The sequence below is a fragment of the Coffea arabica genome, chromosome 3c, assembly GCF_036785885.1.
Source record: "Coffea arabica cultivar ET-39 chromosome 3c, Coffea Arabica ET-39 HiFi, whole genome shotgun sequence".
In the NCBI taxonomy this organism is placed as follows: Eukaryota; Viridiplantae; Streptophyta; class Magnoliopsida; order Gentianales; family Rubiaceae; genus Coffea; species Coffea arabica.
Genome location: NC_092314.1, coordinates 32,861,782 through 32,880,063, shown reverse-complemented (window position 1 = coordinate 32,880,063; position 18,282 = coordinate 32,861,782). Strand labels below are relative to the sequence as shown.

Here is an 18,282-nt window from a genome sequence, read left to right as displayed (position 1 = left end):
ATTTCTTTGTCTCACTTGTATTTTTAACTTATGACCCACTATTTTACTCTTAACACTTTTAATCACATACTTTCCCTTACTTAATACCCACTCTCATCCACCAAATTTATTGCATACACCTTACCAATTAATCACACTACCATTATATACCTTAAACCCTAGCATGCATCAACTATAAAAGTAAAAGTAAAACTCTCAACTATATATTATTTGTTACACCTACTAAGGTAAGTAAATTAGTATTGAGGAAATTATAAATTAACTTATTCAAAAATAAAAGAAATTATAAACAAATATAAACAAATTTATAAGTCCTCACATGGATGTCCAGGAATACAAAGCTGTACCTTTCATTGTACCACTTATTGGTTAATGGGCAAATACGTTACATTGCGCAGAATTACTTAGAAGGCTCATAGAACGGTTGGACACGGTGAAATGTCCTAGTTTGGGCCACAAAGTGCAGCAACACCAGTTTACTTACATATTTCTACTTCAAGTCGCACTTAATGCCTTGTGCTGAGTTCTTGAGCCCCTCCCACTTTAATCAAATTTCCTTTCTGATCTTCTTCCAGATTGGATAATCAATTTATAAAAAGAAAAGAAAAGAAATAATTTGATTTTAAGTTTCAGCAAGGTGCAATGTAACAAAAAAAAACCATTTCATAGGTCATCCCACGAAATTGGAATCAGAAGAAATAAATTAAAAAAAAAGAAAAAGGAGAGAGCTTCCATTCATGAAAGGAAGCTCTCCCATTACAACTTTCATTTGGGAAAGGAAGCTTCCCCATTACAATTATTCTCGCACAGTCCAAACAACAACAAAAATGAAAAAAAATGAAAAAACGATGACCACTAGGGCCATCAGTCATGGGCGCATGAAAAGATGCGCCCTTTTCACTTTGAAGAAGCATCAGCAGCAGCAGCGGCCCTAGCTTGCATTTTCATAAAGTTAGCGAGTTCCTCAGGCTCGGGAATAACACCATCAACAGCTTTATTAGAAGTAAACCTCTCAGCCCATCCCACCAGGGCTGCTGTCTTGGTTTCGTCCAGTATTTTCAAACCTGTAATTATTTCTCCAGCCCTTACCCATCCCAAGTAGCAACCCAGAACAACATCTAGGAAGCCTAATTTTTCTCCACCAAAGAAGCCCTTCCCTTTGCTTGAATTCACAAATGCATCCTCCAACAATTTTAAGCCTTCAAATACTTTCTCCGCTGCAGCTGCTTTTGACTGCTCGTCCGTTGCATTTATAAGATTCCGCACCAATGGAGACCACTGCCACATTTATTAAACCCCATTGACTCTTTTTTTCTTATAATGTAGTAGTACTACATGATAACTGAAGAATATGCAGAAAAAGTATCATATATATATATATATATATATATATATATATATATATATATATATATATATATATGATGTTGAAAAGAGGGGAGTGAGTGATGAAGCAGAGAACTTTTAGTGGTACCTTTTCATCAATGTAAGCGGCCCAAAAGCGAACTGTGGCGCGGTCATAGGGATCAGCAGGAAGGAGAGAGGGAGGACCAGACCAGACCTCATCAACGTACTGCACAATCACAAGTGACTCGGAGATGGGCTGACCACCATGGATGAGTACTGGGACCTTCTTGTGAACAGGATTAGATTTAAGAAGGAGCTCGCTTTTGTCTGCCAAGTTTTGTGGGATGAATTCATAGTCTATTGACTTGAGGTTGAGGGCAACCTGAACCCGGTTCACGAATGGGCTCGGACGTGCACCAAGAAGCTTTACATCACTTGCTGCCATGGCTAGTTTTCTCTCGAACCCTTTTTCTTTTTTCAAATCTTTTTAGCACAAAAATAAGCTAAAAATTTCACTTTGCAGAATAGTTAGGGGGTGAAGTTCTTGAAGTATATTTAGTACTATTTATAGGAGCTACGAAGCTTGCAAGAGACGTCGGATTGGTGGTGAGTACCTGTTCTTTAAAGTTTCAGGAAAATTTTGACTTTGCTGCTGGACGACGACTAATGATAGAATATTGGTATTATTTAAGTCAAGATTTGGTCAGTCAAAAAAATTTTTTTTTTCTGGGGATATTATTCTTTCAGCAATGACGATCGGTATCAGGAATTGGTGGATGCGAATGCAATTACGTTTTGTTTTTGTTTTTATTTTTATTCGTTATATCAAAAGGCAGAGAAGTATTCTGGGGTTTTTTTTTTTTTTTTGGCTAGTTAGAGCCCGAAGGTTGACGTTGATCTACGACAGTACTTGGAATACTGCATAAAACTTTTATCCCTTTTTATTCCCTGACAATTGACTGAGCCCAAAACAAGAAAAGCCACTAAATTAAATTGTCATGGAAATTAAAAAGAAAAAAAATATATATATACGACTTTAGAAAGTGCGCATAAGACAAAAGATTGGAATCTAGTTATATCAACTTTTTTGTCCATCACATTCAAAATCAGTCAAAGTAGTCCTTATAGATAAAATTTTGCCAATTTGTCTCGGAGCTCATTTTTGCTCAATTTTTTTGACCAAAAAAACCTCAGGGTCCTTAATTTCAAGGGCAAAATATAAGCAAAATTCGTTTCCTTCTTTCTCAGACAGACTCGCAATAGTCAAATGGATTCAAGCCTTTACTTTCCTTCTTTATGTGTGGTGATTCGCAATATTATGTGTGGTGATTCATAGGGATGTCACCCGCCCCGCGGGGGACAAATGGGGATGGGGAGGGGGCGGGGGGAATTTTTTCCACCCTGCTTAGAAATGGGGCGGAGGGCGGGGGAGTGTACCCCCGCCCCATCCCTCGCCCCGTCACCTGCTTTAAAAAAATAAATATATAAAATATATATAGGTATATAATTATATATATAATATATAATTTAATTGGTTACAAACTTATGATAATGATATTATTAGTTATATGTATTATATGATGTCTATTAGTATATATAATATAATTGATATTGTTAATTATACTAATAATTATATATGTGTACTAATACAAATTATTAATTGGTTATACTAAATTTACTAATACATTTATACTAAACCCCTAATTACACTTAATACAATAACATTTTTTTCTTAAAAAAAGCAAAAGCACAATAATGAATTATTGATTGTATTTGTACCAAAAGTGAAAACTTGATTACTTTAGTTATATTTATTTCATCATGTTGAATTGTATTCAAATAATTTTTGTTTGATTGTTTTTATAAGTTTCAATTGTAAAATTACAATGAATAATAATTTAATGATGTGTTGATATTTTAGTACTTGATTATTTATTAAAATTTAACCATAATAAAATTATATAACAAAATTTTATTAGTCCCGTGGGGCACCCATTGGGAAAGCGGGGTGGGGCGGGGGCGGGGGCGGGGGCGGGGGGAGTTTGTAGGCAACGGTGCGGGGGATGGGGGAGGAGTCCTCCACCCCGTTGTCATCCCTAGTGATTCACCAATGTTATTTATTCATCACATTCAAAATCAGTCAAAGTAGTTCCTTATAGATAAAATTTTGTCAATTTTGTCTCAGAGCTCATTTTTGCTCAATTTTTTTGACCAGAAAAACCTCACCGTCCATAATTTCAAGGGCAAAATGGAAGCAAAATTCGTTTCCTTCTTTCTCAGACAGACTCGCAATAGTGAGAGGAGAAGGGATGACAATTGAGTAGTTTGTAGTCCGCTTAATGTGTGTCAAAAAACCTATCAATATATTGTAACATGTTTAAAATAAGTATTGGTATTTTATATAAGGAAAAATTGTCAAATTAGTCCCTCAAATGTTTGGAAAAAAAATACTTTTTTGTCAATCACATTCACAATCAGTCAAAGTAGTCCCTTATAGATAAAATTTTGCCAATTTTTTCTCAGAGCTCATTTTTGCTCAATTTTTTTGACCAAAAAACCTCACAGTCCATAATTTCAAGGGCAAAATGGAAGCAAAATTCGTTTCCTCCTTTCTCAGACAGACTCGCAATAGTCAAATGGATTCAAGCCTTTACTTTCCTTCTTTATGTGTGGTGATTCGCAATATTATGTGTGGTGATTCACCAATGTTATGTGTCCGATAGACTATTATTATGTGTCACCAATATTATTTATTCATCACATTCAAAATCAGTCAAAGTAGTCCCTTATAGATAAAATTTTGTCAATTTTGTCTCAGAGCTCATTTTTGCTCTCACCGTCCATAATTTCAAGGGCAAAATGGAAGCAAAATTCGTTTCCTTCTTTCTCAGACAGACTTGCAATAGTCAAATGGATTCAAGCCTTTACTTTCCTTCTTTATGTGTGGTGATTCGCAATATTATGTGTGGTGATTCACCAATGTTATGTGTCCGACAGACTATTATTATGTGTCACCAATATTATTTATTCATCACATTCAAAATCAGTCAAAGTAGTCCCTTATAGATAAAATTTTGTCAATTTTGTCTCAGAGCTCATTTTTGCTCAATTTTTTTGACCAGAAAAACCTCACCGTCCATAATTTTAAGGGCAAAATGGAAGCAAAATTCGTTTCCTTCTTTCTCAGACAGACTCGCAATAGTCAAATGGATTCAAGCCTTTACTTTCCTTCTTTATGTGTGGTGATTCGCAATATTATGTGTGGTGATTCACCAATGTTATGTGTTAGACAGACAGACTATTATTATGTGTCGCCAACATTATGTGCCACAATATTATGTGTTGTGATTTGCAATACTTTCCTTCTTTGTTAGACAGACTCGCAATATTATGTGTGGTGATTCACCAATGTTTTTTTTTTTTTATCATTTTTACCCTTTTCCAATCTAAATTCTATGCCATTTTCTTCACCTTTTGTGAAGTTGCAATCGCTAAAGTTTCATAATTGGGAATTGGGCTTTGGTTGCTTAAGAATTAGAAATAGGTTTTAATGGCTAAAAGTGGGGAGGGCGGTCAAGTGTGTGTGTGTGTGTGTTTCTTTTTTTTTCTGTGATAGGAAACAAATTTTGTTTCCATTATGCCCTTGCAATTGTAGGCACATGAGGTAGGCATGTATTTTTGGTCAAAAAACTGGGTAAAAAAAAGTTGTAGGGCCAAATGCACAAAATTTTTGGTATCTGAGGGATCATTTTGGCTGATTTTGAATGTGAGGACTGAAAAGTTTTTTGTTTTGAAAATATATGGGACCAAATTGGAAAGTTTCCCTTTTATATAATAGTATTGTGACATGAGTTTGATTTAATTATGTTCGTATAAGACATAGACTGTGATGATAAAAGTATCATACATTGTATAAACCGTAGGTTTGATCATTCAATGACACTACAAGATTTGTAGATTAAGATTCAGGAAGCCTTTCCGTGAAATTTCATGGAAAAGAGGAAGAATTTTTTTGCCGTTTAATTTGAGTATATAGAAAATTGATCTAGCGCAGAATAGTTTGATTCAATTTGTATTTCTTATGTGATTATAGTGCTTTATAAATTTCTGCAGCTGTTAATAAGGTCTTCAATATGAATGGTGTTTGTTTCCACATAACACCATATTTGAAGATTGCCATACTTATTGGTAAGACATTTTGATGAATCCACTTTTTTGGTTGATTGTCAGATGGATATCAATGTCAATTGAAAAGCAGTAAAATTGTTAGAATGTGGAGTAAATCATTTGGATATTGGAAAACACTACTTATATTAAAATAGTTTGGCTGAAAATATATAGATATGGTTCTTAAAGACCAAGATGAAGCTTTTGTATGTAACCTTTTGTTGGACATACTGGAGATGGAGCTAAGAGGGACAAGAGCATGGTTTAAAAATCTGGAAAGCAGATCGTAGGCTGGTTTATCAAAGGAATCTAATAGTATGAGCTCCCAGTAATCATATTGCTCATGTTATTTATGAGTTATTATCTTGCAAAGAAAAATAAATATTTCATTTGTAAATTTTACTTCATAAGTTTTTAATCCAAGAACTGTTTATAGTAGTATTTGGTTGTAAGTTTGATGTAAAAGCAAAATATTTTAGGGAAGCAGTAAGTTGTTCATGGTATGATTTGATACTTTTTTCTTGAGTTTCAATGGCACATAATTGAAACTGAAGCTCGAGTCTCCGTTGATCCAATCCATTTAATAAATGGATCTAAATGGATGGATCTAAATGGATTAAATAAAAACCAATTATCCATTTATAATCCATTTAAATATTTTACTAGTTCCCTTATTCCACATTTTTCTAATTTAGAAGACAGCCCATGGAAATGTAGTAGTGAGCTGATTAGTCCAAACTTACGAAGACTCCCCAAGTCCTCGGACATGTTTTTCTGAGTCTCCGAGGCCAACACCCAACATCAACTGACCGCAATGGCGAGAGCGCTACCCCATTGGCTGGCGAGCCGTTTCGGAAGTTCATTTCCTTTCTGTTTCATTTATTTGGTTTTTAAGTAAATGGATATATATGGTTTTTGTGGATAATCCATATAAATCCATTTAATTTAATGGTTTTACTTTGATTAACCATTTAAAACCAATACTATAAATGGATAATCCAAATCCATTTAATTATGGATTATATGGATGGATAAATGGATCTCAATCCAAATTGCCACCTCTAGAGCAAATTATTCAGATGACCACTAAACTTTTGGAATCATTGACTTTTAACTACTAAACTATTAAAAGTTTGGTTTTGATCATTGAACCATCTAAAGTTTAAATTTCAGGTCATTCCATCAAATTTAATCGTTAACTATGTGTGACGACCCCACCTTCTCATAAGGCATACTCTAGAAGTTAGTGGACCGCCTGTCTGACTCTCGTCAGGGGTCACTCACTTACATTAACTTCAGAAATAACATTACCAGTGAACAACTGAACATTCACTCTTAGGTACAACTCTATTCAGTTTGAAACATAAATTTGTCCAATAAAAAAAATAAAATACATGTTCTAAACAGCCATTCTTAATATCACACCAACCTCAAAACAAAAGATTCAATCATCTCAAAATATAAAAGAAACTATGACTACAATATATACACGGTAACGGATCTTCCCAAAATAACTTTCTAATTCAATCCAATCACTCTTCGATCTCCAGCTCCTGTAAGGAAAACAAAGCTAAAAGGTTGAGCTAAAGCTCAGTGAGATTTGCCGAACAAGTAACATTCAATTAAACACTTAAATAAGTAGCAAAATTAAACAATTAAGGAAACACTTCACTGAATGAATTAGAGAACACTTCACTGAACGATCACTTTTAAAAGGATACGGTGCTCGCATTAAAGCCACTTCAATGCACTACACACTCCACCGAACTCTTTCTTATAACCTCCAAAACAATAAACACTTCCCTCACTTAGATGGCCATATCAATATCAATAATCTGCTACTCCGTGGTAATACTCGAGCGTACCAATACACTTACCCAAAGCTACCGTCCTATCCGACCAAACCCTTTTGCTGGCTCGAATAGTCCATTGAACAAAGGTTTTTGGGACCCAGTTCAGCCGGTGTGGTAAAATACACACACGGCTTACAGTCATGCACACTTACAATAACATTTGATCAATTATCAACCTTCAACCTCAAACTCAGTCAAGTGCGATAAAGTACACTTCCGACTTAGAAGGTGAGGGACAATTAAGATACACTTTACAATTGAGTCACTAGCAATATTTCATAATAAGTACATTTATCACATAATTTCACTTAAGTAAGTATAAACAGTTAAACACACAAATTCGGAAATACTCACCGTTAAATGTCGATTAAGTTTCGCTTTCTGGGTTAAACCCTTGATCACTCTCTATTCCTGAGGTAAAATACAACTACAATCATTCAGGTATTCTTAATGTGAATTCTAATAAGTTTATTTAGAGTTTTAGGATTCTTTAAACAAAGTTCAACTAATCCAAGCAGTCTAGTACTCTTAACACTTCCATTTGATTCACACTTTTAAGGTTAGGAATTTTATGTGCAGGCCCAAACATAAGTTCTAAAGTGTAAAGAGAGAAGTTTTAAGCGTTAAAATCTCACCGATTTAATGTTTAAATCACTAGAAACCAAGTTCCTTAGCTTATCAAATAAGATGTGAAATTCCAGCAATTCTTTCTTACATTTCTCTTCGAGATTTATCAAATTTATCAACTCAAACAAGGGAGATATACATATACTCCAAATTTAAGGTCGGTGAGGTGTTTAAACTAAGGTTAAACTATTTTCAACCCAAATTTAGATATTAAGGCTAGTGAACTTTTCATTCCTTTCCTTTTTAAGCTAAACCAGATTCTAGTTTGCTTGTTGTTTAAATTTGCTCTAATTCACCAGCTTTTCAAGTGTTAAAATCAATAAGACGTACATGAAGCAAACATGCTCAATGCTTTGTTCTACAATAAATAAAAAGAGATATAACAGATACACGGGAATATGAAAACTAGAGGGTACATTTCACGTATAGCACTCTTTCTCCAACAAGGATGGTGAGTGTGGGGTGCTTGCTGAAAATGCCTTACTGATAAACTCCAAGCCACGAGACCACAAATCCTGTGCAAGGTCTAATAACCCCTAGGCCAGAGTGATGTTTGATGTAGAGGTGCAAACGAGTCGAGTTCGAGTTGAGTTTTGGCTAATCAAGCCGAGCTCGAGTTAATTTTGTGAAACTCGAACTCGATCTCGAGCTCGACGAGTTCAAAATATCAAGCTCGAGCTCGAGCTCGAGTCAAATTCAAGTCGAGCTCGAGCTTAAAAAATAAAAAAATTATTATTATTATTTTATTTTTAAAAAATAAAAAATTATTATTTATTTTTAAAAATAAATAAAATAATAATTTTTTAATAAATAATAAAATATTAGGAAAATATATGTAATTTTACTATTAAAATAAAAAATAAAAAATAAATATATAATTGAGCTCACGAGCCAACGAACTTAATGTTTTTTAGTTCGAGCTCGAGATCGACTTAATTGACTCGAGATCGACTCGAACTCGATTTTGACGAGCTCAAATCGAGCTCGTATTCGAGCCGCTCGCGAGCGGCTCGATTCGCGAAACACCCCTAGTTTGATGCATGATAAGAGTAGCATATTGGCAAGCATTGAATGACCCCGAGAAATCCATTAAGAGAATTAGTTAGATCAGCAGCTAGTGGTGGTATAAAAATGTGATTGCTCTTGGTAGGGCAAGCATGAACAGTCTGTGCCATGCAGGCAGTGAAGAAACAATATGCTTCCATGATATTATCTAATGAACAATGGTAAGGCTAGCTGGCAACTGTACTCAGGCAGATCCATTGAATTCGATGCGAATCCTAACTCGCGTAACATATGCTACACCACATATCTTGTCATCAGCTAGCTAAATCATTCAACCATGTAGCAGTTTAGTACGCAGCACTTCCTCCATAATTTCTTCAGTTTTAACTCCAACTCAACATGCAAAAATATAATTATCAGTCTACAAAGTAATCTTGAACAGCAGACATAAAAATTTGCAGCTAAAATTCCAAAGAAAAGCTGATATGAAGTTCATTTCCTCTCTCGGCGAAAGCTGGGAATTCCAGCAAGAAACCTGCCATAAAACTCAAATTTTTACTATAGAAATTCACATGCATCACCCCAGAAACATTATGCAGAGCATAATGCATGAGTCCTAGTCACAATCTAGCAAAACTTTTAGAGAAATAACCAAAATTGCAGCTTTTCCATCCCAATCTGCTGTCTTGAAATTCCAGCTTTAGTGTTGCTTTCAAAGTTCATTTTTTTGCTTGCTTTTAGCACTCAAATATTACATGCATGATCAGATTAAGGTCACCGATGGTGCACCAAACAAGTCCTAACCAGTTGCAACAAAACTTTTGGCCAGAACCGAAATTCTTTTCAAGTTTACCCCATCGGCAATCATCCTTCATTGTATCAAGAATTCCAGCCAGCAGTTCATCATAATTTCATCTTAACAGGTTTTATTTGAAGATATAATCTGTATGTATGCCAAGATATATGGCTAGAGAGTGTATATAAGATACGCAACATAAGAAACAACCAGAAAATTACAGCTTAGCTCATCAAATATCGGATAACAATTTCAAACGAACATTTCCAGCTTTGTTGATCTTTGCTTTCTAGAAAGTTTCTTTCTTTACTTGGTTCTAACTCAGCCTAAAAGACTACTAGCAAAACGCAAAAGAAATGGAAAGAAAGGCTATAGTTTACCTCTGGCTTAAGTGTTAGGAATTGCAAACGTAATCAGTTTCTCTTCCCAACTTTTGTGCCCTCGAGTGCTAGCTCCAGCCTCCCTTACTTTCCTTACCATATTTCTTCTTGTCCCTGGGTTAATTCGTGAAGAAACCAACCAAGCTCCCACTCTCACTTCCTCAGTTTCGCTCTCTTTTCTCACTCTCTCTGTTTTCTCTCGATGCTAACTTGGCAAGGAGAGGTGCTACAGATTTTGTCTTGCTCTTTGCCACCGCCCAAGTTTTGTAGTTGGTTTCTCTTTTTCCTTCACTCGGTCACCGCTTGGATTTGGCTAACCATTGGCAGCTACTTTCTCCTCTTATATTCACTTAGCTCTCTGCTTAGAAGACTTAAGGATCAAAAGGAAAACAATTCATTCGGTGGTCAATGTTCCAGTCGATGCTACCAACTAAGCAGCTCACTCAGGCCACCGCTCAAATTTCTTGAAGATTATTTTACTTCCATTCGGTTCCAAATTCTCCAATTGTTTTTTCCTCCCTCGGCTCCTATTGTAAAAATTGCTGATAGTTTATTTTGTTTGACTGCATGGTTACTTACGTAGGTTCCAAGATTGGTTTGGTCTTTTAATTTTAGTTCATTTATTTGCCATGAATCCGAAATTTTATTGTCTCACACATTGTCTCAAAATTACGTTTGTTCTAATTTGTATGTACCTTGAAAATTTTTGCTTATTTTGATCTAGTAGATTTTCACACATTTGGCTTTAAGGAAAATTAATTAATCATGTAACTTATTCAACTATATATTATATTCAAATGGCTCAAATTACAATATGCATATCATATGTTTATTTGATTCATATAATTTTTTTTTTCACCATTCTAGGATATTTCTAAATTCTCAACTTTTATATAAATTCAATTAGGCATTTAATTTAACCATTTATTCATTATATATAATATTTCTAATTTCAAAATAACTAAAATAAAAGAAATTCATAGCATGCATATAATTTTCTCGAGTTCTCACACTATGTCTCTTTCTTTTGTCTCGTGAATCGTGCGAACACTCAAATCTGTCATGTTTAACGATTAAATCTAACAGAATTGTTTGATATCTAGACTTTAAATAGTTCAGTAGTTAAAACCAGACTTTTAATAGTTTAATGGCCAAAACTCAACGATTCTAAAAGTTTGGTAATTATCCGGATAATTTGCTCATATAGATATCTAAAATTCAATAGAAAGTGTAGAAGGTCATTTGCCATTACTTCTTAGAATGTGTTGCTACTAAACACCGAGACTAGTGTTGTCAACAAAAAAAAGAAAAAATAGGTGGACATTTTAACCTTAGAAAAATGGACAATATCAAAGTTTAAGTTTCCATTATGCCAAACTAGTATTACATCAAATGTTGTCATTAGATTGTCTATTGTGAATCGTGTCCATCCCTGTCCAAATTTGCCTTTGTAAACATCAACTTTTCATCTTTTTTCGACCGTGTAATTGTTAATAACAGTTACTTTTTTTTTTTATCGACACAGGGATATCCAAATCAATCCTTACGGGGCCCGACTAATCTCCTGCAGCCCGGACCCGACGCCCCAACATACCCAAATACCCAAGTACGTTGGGACGTCGGGTCCAGGCCGCAGGGGATTAGTCGGGCTCCGTAAGGATTGACTCGGACACCTCTGTATCGATAAAAAAAAAAATGTAACTATTATTAACAATTACACGGTCCAAAAAAGATGGAAAGTTGATGTTTACAAAGGCAAATTTGGACAGGGATGGACACGATTCACAATAGACAATCTAATAACAGTTACCTGCTACTGCGTTTACTAATTATTTGCAGAAACCAAAGTAGATTCTCAGCTCAGATGGCTCTGAAAGTTTTTGGGAAAGATGAAGGCACAGAAAGTTTTGAAAACTAGAATTATTTTCAGGCACCCACTAGGCGGAAGTTTCTCTACCTAGAGAGAGAAAAAACTCTCGTGAGAAAGAGCCTCAAATTTCCTTTTACTTGAAGACCAATTCCAATGCCCTCAGGATGGATTCCGTAGCGTTCTAAAAGGTTGGTGAACGTATTTTTTCATGCTCCTTCCTGTTTAGTATTCACTTGTTTCCCTACTCATTTTAGCTCTTGCTCTCATTGTACAACCGCCTCCACTGAAGAGGTAATTATTAATCCATCATTAATTAAACAACCTCTCCCATTGCCGTCTCTTCCTAAACGTTTCCCCTTTCCCATCTTGCTCTCAATTGCCCCACTGTGTCAGCTCTTGATCCATCATTTTTTCCATGAAATCTACTGCAAAAATCCCTCTTTAGACTCCTTACTTGTTTTCACTTTGCTGTTCGACAAAATCTATTACAGTTCCTCTCATCAATCTCTCTATCACACAAAAAGAAGCTCTAGCCGTTACATGTAAGGGTTGGTTTAGCTCGATTTTGAATTTCAATTTTTTTTAATAATTTTCGTTCAAGCATAACTATAATTTCATTCAACTACGATGACAAGCAAATTAATCGTGAACAATGCAATTTGTGTGATTTTTTTGTACGATATCCATGATATTTCAACGAAAATTTTGTCAAATTTTTGAATTTTTAAGTCTTCTGTTTTAATAATATTAAAATTAACTTTTATTGGAATATTATCCAAAACAAGTAGCAAAAGAATAGTACTATATTCAGTATTCAAATTGAAGTTGAGGATAGAGGAGATTAATGTCTATAAGTAATACTCTAGAGTACTGTTGAGCGAAGAAACAATGGCCTAGTTTGGCAAATGAGTTATTTTGGTGTTTATTTAAAACTTTATTGTAACTTGCTGTAAAAATTGTAGAAAAAATTTTTAAAATGTAAAACCTCTTTTTCATTTTCCTTCTCCTTTTCTTTTTCTTTCTTTCTTTTTCAAATTTTTTATTGTAACTTTCTGTACGATCCTATGATCCGGATCGCGATTTTGACAACGTTGGTTTGTCTCATTTAAGTCCAATGAATGATTATGTTGGCAAAATTAATGAGATAAAAGACAGTGAAAATTAATGCCAATATACTGCTTTGTTCCAACTACGATTCATTAGCTTTTTTTTACTATTTGGAGCACATTATCTTTCATTTATAGAGTCTTAATTATCAATTTGTTAGCAAATCTGATGAGATAAAAGATGGTGCAAACTAAAAATAATGTATTGTTTTATTTCTACTGTGATACCTTGGCACCTTTTGATTACTCCGGGCATATTTCATTAATTTATTGGATCCTTTATACCATTAATTTTGTAAAAATCATTATTGACTGGATTTAAGTATGACAAACGTAAGAGCTTGGGGCATAGAGTGTTCAAAATTAAGAATTTAGAATACAAAATGTCTAAAATTAAAATTTAGAATGCAACGTGTGAAAGCGGTACAAATTCGGAGGTGCAAAATGAAGTTTGCCCTTCCTTAAAGAGATGAGTCGTGAGTGGGCACAAATATTTTAACATGGAGCACCATCGGACCGGGTAGAATTGCCAAGTAATTCATCAATTCATCTTCTTCCTTTCATTCATGAAGCTAAACAGAGAGACTAGAATTTGACGGGCCAAAAGAATTGTTTTTAAAAAAATCCTTAAAAGAATCGAGCGCTACCATGCTCAGTGAATACTCAAAAGATGGAGGTGGAAAAGGAGAAGAGGAGCTTGAGGAATCAGAAATGCTGGAAGTGGAAGGGCTGGGATTGTACAAGGGGAAAGTGAGAATTGTGCGTAGTGAAGAGGCGGCCGAAGAAATCATGCTTTTGTGGGGACTCCAACAGCCCATTCTCTCAAAGCACAATGTCTTTGTTCATCAATCTTCTCCCCAACTCCACATAGATGCTTGCGGTCGCTCTCTCTCCATTCTCCAATCCCCTTCTTCCTTGGTAGCTTCTCTCTCTCTATCTGTCCTCTTCCAATTTGAATAGGCTTTATATTGACAGTATTGTTGAGTGATTTTTAGTTTTTGATTTGATCTAACATCCTGAAAACTGTAGGCGAGTTTGTAGATGTAGATTTGGCGGAAAATGGTCAATGCCCAGTTGACTAGGCTTGGAAAGAATTTATTTCAATGCATCTATTGGTAGAGTTTTTTTTTTTTTTTCAAATTGGGGGAGAAAAAGAGAGAGGATATTTTACTGTTACTTGTGAAAGAAAAGGCGTTGAATGTCTGATTCAGTTTATTTGTGCTTCAGTTGACAGTTGATGGATGATCCACTTGAGTCGATAATAGTCTTAGATGTGGCTTTTATTAATTCTGCTTGAAGTTTATTTCATGGATGAATTCTTACTTAGTTGGCACCAGGAGTAAGTGTTAACAGCATTTTGGACCATGAGTAGGTAACCAATTTTCTGAAGTAATCTAGGAGTGTTACCTCCTTGTTTACAAGATATGGTGACTTTAAAGGGGAAAGTGGATAATTTTTGTGAGATTGATGAAAGACAAACTACTGCTATTTCTATTTTACAAGTAAAATTTGATACACTTGTTTCTTCTCTGAGTCTAGATATGTAAGCTTCAAGCTTGTCCTTCGATGAGAATTTCAAGTATTTCGGATTCTGTATGAAGCCATCTCTGAGATGATCAGGATATAGTGAAACAGATATAGTTTGGAAAGCTTTTTAGCTTGTAATAGCTCCTTTTCTTCTGGACTTGGAAATGCTTGTGCTTGCATTTGAGGCTTCAACATTGATAGACAAGCTTCGACAATGTTTACTTTGTTATTTCCATCTAATATCTTCTTGTACGATTATAATTCTTTAAAATTGTTGGACCCTTTTTCAAACCAATAACAAGAGTATGCAATAGGGTACTCCTGGTGTAACTGGGGCAGTGATGTGGGACAGTGGAGTTGTTCTTGGAAAGTTCTTAGAGCATGCTGTGGAATGCAGAAAAGTTCTTCTTCAGGAAAAAAAAGTTGTTGAGTTGGGTTCTGGCTGTGGATTGGTTGGGTAATATTACTTATCATCTCTAGCCTTGTGGCTGATTATTTGTTTATTTTATAAGAGAGAGAGAGAATTAGCAGTAAACATTGTTGGATATGAGTTGATTTTGTCTAGGATTTATCTGTGTGAATATAATTGAATAAATATGAGTTGTTAGAAAGGTTAAAAAGTTTTCTTTCATTTGACACGCATATGATGCTATTTTTCTTGAACTTCCTTTTTCTCATGTCTTCTTCAGTTGCATTACAGCTCTTTTGGGTGCTGATGTTGTTCTCACCGACCTGCCAGATAGACTTAGGCTGTTAAAGAAGAATGTTGTAGCCAATCTATATGGTGATGTACGAGGGTCTGCCATAGTAAAAGAGCTCACATGGGGAGATGATCTGGACCAAGATTTGCATTATCCCCTTCCTGATTATGGTACTTGCCTCTTAAGATGCTTTGCTTTACCTTAGGTTACTCATCTACTCAAACTTAAATTGCACACAAATGGCCTCTGCATGTGCCTTTCGTAGTCCATATTGTTGTTTTATTTTTTGGTAAAATGATTGGTATACTTTCATATTGTTATCTTTTGCATTCATCAATACGCCATTATTTCAACATCTGCTTTTTTCTCCCTTCTCTGGAGGATGCCAGGGTTCGGAAGAGTAATACTACGCTAGCAATAGTATTACTGTAATACTATTTCCTAGTCAAACACACAGGTGATTGCATTCAGCATAAACTAATCCTTGTAGGTCAATAGGAAAACTATGTATTTGTTGAGAATCATTAGGTGGATGTATGGAGCAAAAGATATGGTTCTACTCCTTGCTGGTCCATAGTACAACTATTTGTTTCTTAGGTTTTTATGTGTATCCATATGGCATATATTTCTATCTTATGGATCAATGGGCAGGAAAGTAGAAAAGTTTTCAATGGCTGTTATAGATTTTGAAAGAGGAGCTTCTAACTAGTTTTCTATGGCTTTTTTTTTTTCTGAACTCTTTTCATGTTTATATTCTGGACACTATCCCTCAACTTTCTGGCGAGTTTGGGCATTGTTCTCTAAGATGATGGTAAGAAAGTTCACAATGCAAAGCTTCTTCTGTCAAAGACTTCTAGGAAACTGAGCAAATAAGAGAACATATCCCATGGAAAGCAGAAATCTATAAGTTTGTACCACTGCAACCTGGCCCAAGAGTGCTAATTAGAATTGGTTAAAGCAAAGAGGAATCAAATATGGAACTTCAAGTAGTAGTTTTCTTTCTTTTTTTTTTTTTGGGTTAAAGTAGTTAAATGTATACCATTTGTACCTCTAACCTCAAGTGCTCTCTTTCTGGAATTAGTACGATATAATCTTTAATGCCACGGTAAGCCTGAATCTTATTGCTTATTGTACCATAGTTACTAAAGAGATATTAAAGAGACAAAGTATTGGTAGCCGAAGCCTAAATAACTCAACAATGCTTGGACAGGTCAAGAAGCTTTTTTTGTTCTGATGCTTTATACCAAGCATAGTCATCTAATGGCAGGCTTAAATGTTCATAAACTAAAGAAGCATCGATATTGAATGAGCTATATTTGAAGAGTCCAAGAACCTAAAGTCCTTGCACCCTTGGTCAATCATCTCCTTGCTGTTGCAGTTATGACTTGCTGGTTATCTCTATAAGGGGGTTTTTCACTTTCTTTTGAGGGGCTGAGAACTCAATAAGTTGTTAGTGAATGCCTATGCTGCTAGTATTTGTAGATGACACCATTTACCCAAGCTGAAGTTCTACATATGGAATCTATGTACATCATATCCAACAGTGAGAATGCTAAAATTAATGGCCTTCATGAAATGGGACGTAGAATCTGGCCCTGGACCTCTGTGCATTAATGTTTAAGTATGGGTTAAGCTGAGTAGAGCTCATTTCTATGCGTATTCTTGGTTTGTTCTAAGCTGAAGTCCTCATTTCCGAGGATTCAAGACAATACCAGTTTGTTGGTTTGCATAATCCTGATATTAGCTACACACATACTTTGGTCATACTTCAAAGATGCTGTTCATTATCATTTCTTGACCCTTCATTTCTTTTGTGATTGCATCTCAGTGCTTGGCTCAGATGTGATCTATAGCGAGCAAGCTGTGATGGATTTGTTGGCGACTCTATTGGATCTTTGTGGAACCCATACAACTGTTATGTTAGCTGGAGAACTTCGAAACGGTACATATAGTTTACATTTTCGGTGAACTTTTACATGTGGAATTGGCATAAATTCATGTATTCTTTAGCAGATGCCATCCTTGAGTATTTCTTGGAAGCCGCATTGAAGGATTTCATCGTTGGTTGTATTAATCAAGAACAGTGGCATCCAGATTATCGTAGCCAACGTGTCGTCATATACATTATGGTGAAGAAGTAGAAGTGAAGAAAAAAGATCACTTATTTAGTTCAGGGAACCCCATGTTTTGGTAGTTCAACCGTATCAGCTTTACTGCCGTGTGGCATGCGCAAGTGTGGTTCACCTAAGGTAGTGTTCGTTTGCAATGAAATGTGTGAGAAAGTTGTTTTCCCCCCCTTTCTATGTGTTTGTTTGACAGGAAAGTCAGCAAATTTTCCTGCACTTTTCCTCCTTTTTTTGTTTTTTTTTTTTTTTTTTTGTTTTAAAACTTCCACCCCTTCCTACCCTTAATTGCCAGACCCGGGATTTGAACTTTAAATCAAGCAGTAGGAAGAACTCTAAGAGCTGTCTTCTAGGTACTAGGCCAACTCCAAAAGTTCCTGTTACTTTCTTGCATTTGTGTCCTACAAAATCTTCGTTTGAATAGAAGGAAATATGTCTTTTTTTTGTTTGTGGGGGTTGGGGGGAGGAGGGGGGGGGGGATGGAAGGGAGGGGCTGGGTTGCTCTTGAGACTTTCCACTTACCAAAGGAAAAAAAGTTGTATGGGAAAGTGAAGTGAAAGAAAGTGTGGTAAAGAAAAATAACAATGAGTTTCCTACACATGTTTGGTTTCTAAAAGAAAAATATTGAGAATATGAAAGTCAATGGCAGTTAATAGAAGTTATTGAAACTTTTGTGAGTAATCAACTATTTTCATTCAAAGTCTTCCAAATTTTGCAGGACACGTAATGCAGGAAAAAATGGATAGTCACATTTTTCTCAACAAGCAAACGCTATCTATG

General features: G+C 35.3%; 2 protein-coding genes and 1 long non-coding RNA gene across 3 annotated transcripts; 1 reads left to right on the top strand and 2 right to left on the bottom strand.

Moving 5' to 3' along the window:
• Positions 1-897: 897 nt before the first annotated feature.
• On the bottom strand, positions 898-1,833 carry LOC113735808 (glutathione S-transferase U17-like). The gene is made up of 2 exons (XM_027262792.2): positions 1,475-1,833; positions 898-1,278 (listed from the first exon to the last, which is right to left on the bottom strand). Exons 1-2 carry the CDS (start codon positions 1,790-1,792, stop codon positions 898-900), a joined length of 699 nt encoding a protein of 232 aa, XP_027118593.1. The 5' UTR covers positions 1,793-1,833.
• A 4,965-nt stretch (positions 1,834-6,798) lies between these two features.
• On the bottom strand, positions 6,799-10,536 carry LOC140037687 (uncharacterized). The gene is made up of 3 exons (XR_011841672.1): positions 10,176-10,536; positions 7,722-7,778; positions 6,799-7,067 (listed from the first exon to the last, which is right to left on the bottom strand). It is a non-coding gene; the product is annotated as an uncharacterized lncRNA (long non-coding RNA).
• Positions 10,537-13,563: 3,027 nt separating this feature from the next.
• LOC113734929 (uncharacterized) lies at positions 13,564-17,721 on the top strand. Its single transcript, XM_027261705.2, has 5 exons — positions 13,564-14,069; positions 14,993-15,135; positions 15,368-15,549; positions 17,208-17,321; positions 17,393-17,721. The coding sequence occupies exons 1-5, from the start codon at positions 13,800-13,802 to the stop codon at positions 17,518-17,520; spliced, it is 837 nt and encodes a 278-aa protein (XP_027117506.1). The 5' UTR covers positions 13,564-13,799; the 3' UTR covers positions 17,521-17,721.
• The last annotated feature ends 561 nt before the right edge of the window (positions 17,722-18,282 follow it).

Coding starts and splice junctions, on each gene's coding strand:
- LOC113735808 (XM_027262792.2), bottom strand. CDS start 1,792: ATGGCAGCAAGTGATGTAAAGCTTCTTGGTGCACGTCCGAGCCCATTC. Junction 1,279..1,474: donor CCGCTTACATTGATGAAAAG/GTACCACTAAAA, acceptor TAAATGTGGCAG/TGGTCTCCATTGGTGCGGAA.
- LOC113734929 (XM_027261705.2), top strand. CDS start 13,800: ATGCTCAGTGAATACTCAAAAGATGGAGGTGGAAAAGGAGAAGAGGAG. Junction 15,136..15,367: donor TCTGGCTGTGGATTGGTTGG/GTAATATTACTT, acceptor TGTCTTCTTCAG/TTGCATTACAGCTCTTTTGG. Junction 15,550..17,207: donor TTATCCCCTTCCTGATTATG/GTACTTGCCTCT, acceptor ATTGCATCTCAG/TGCTTGGCTCAGATGTGATC.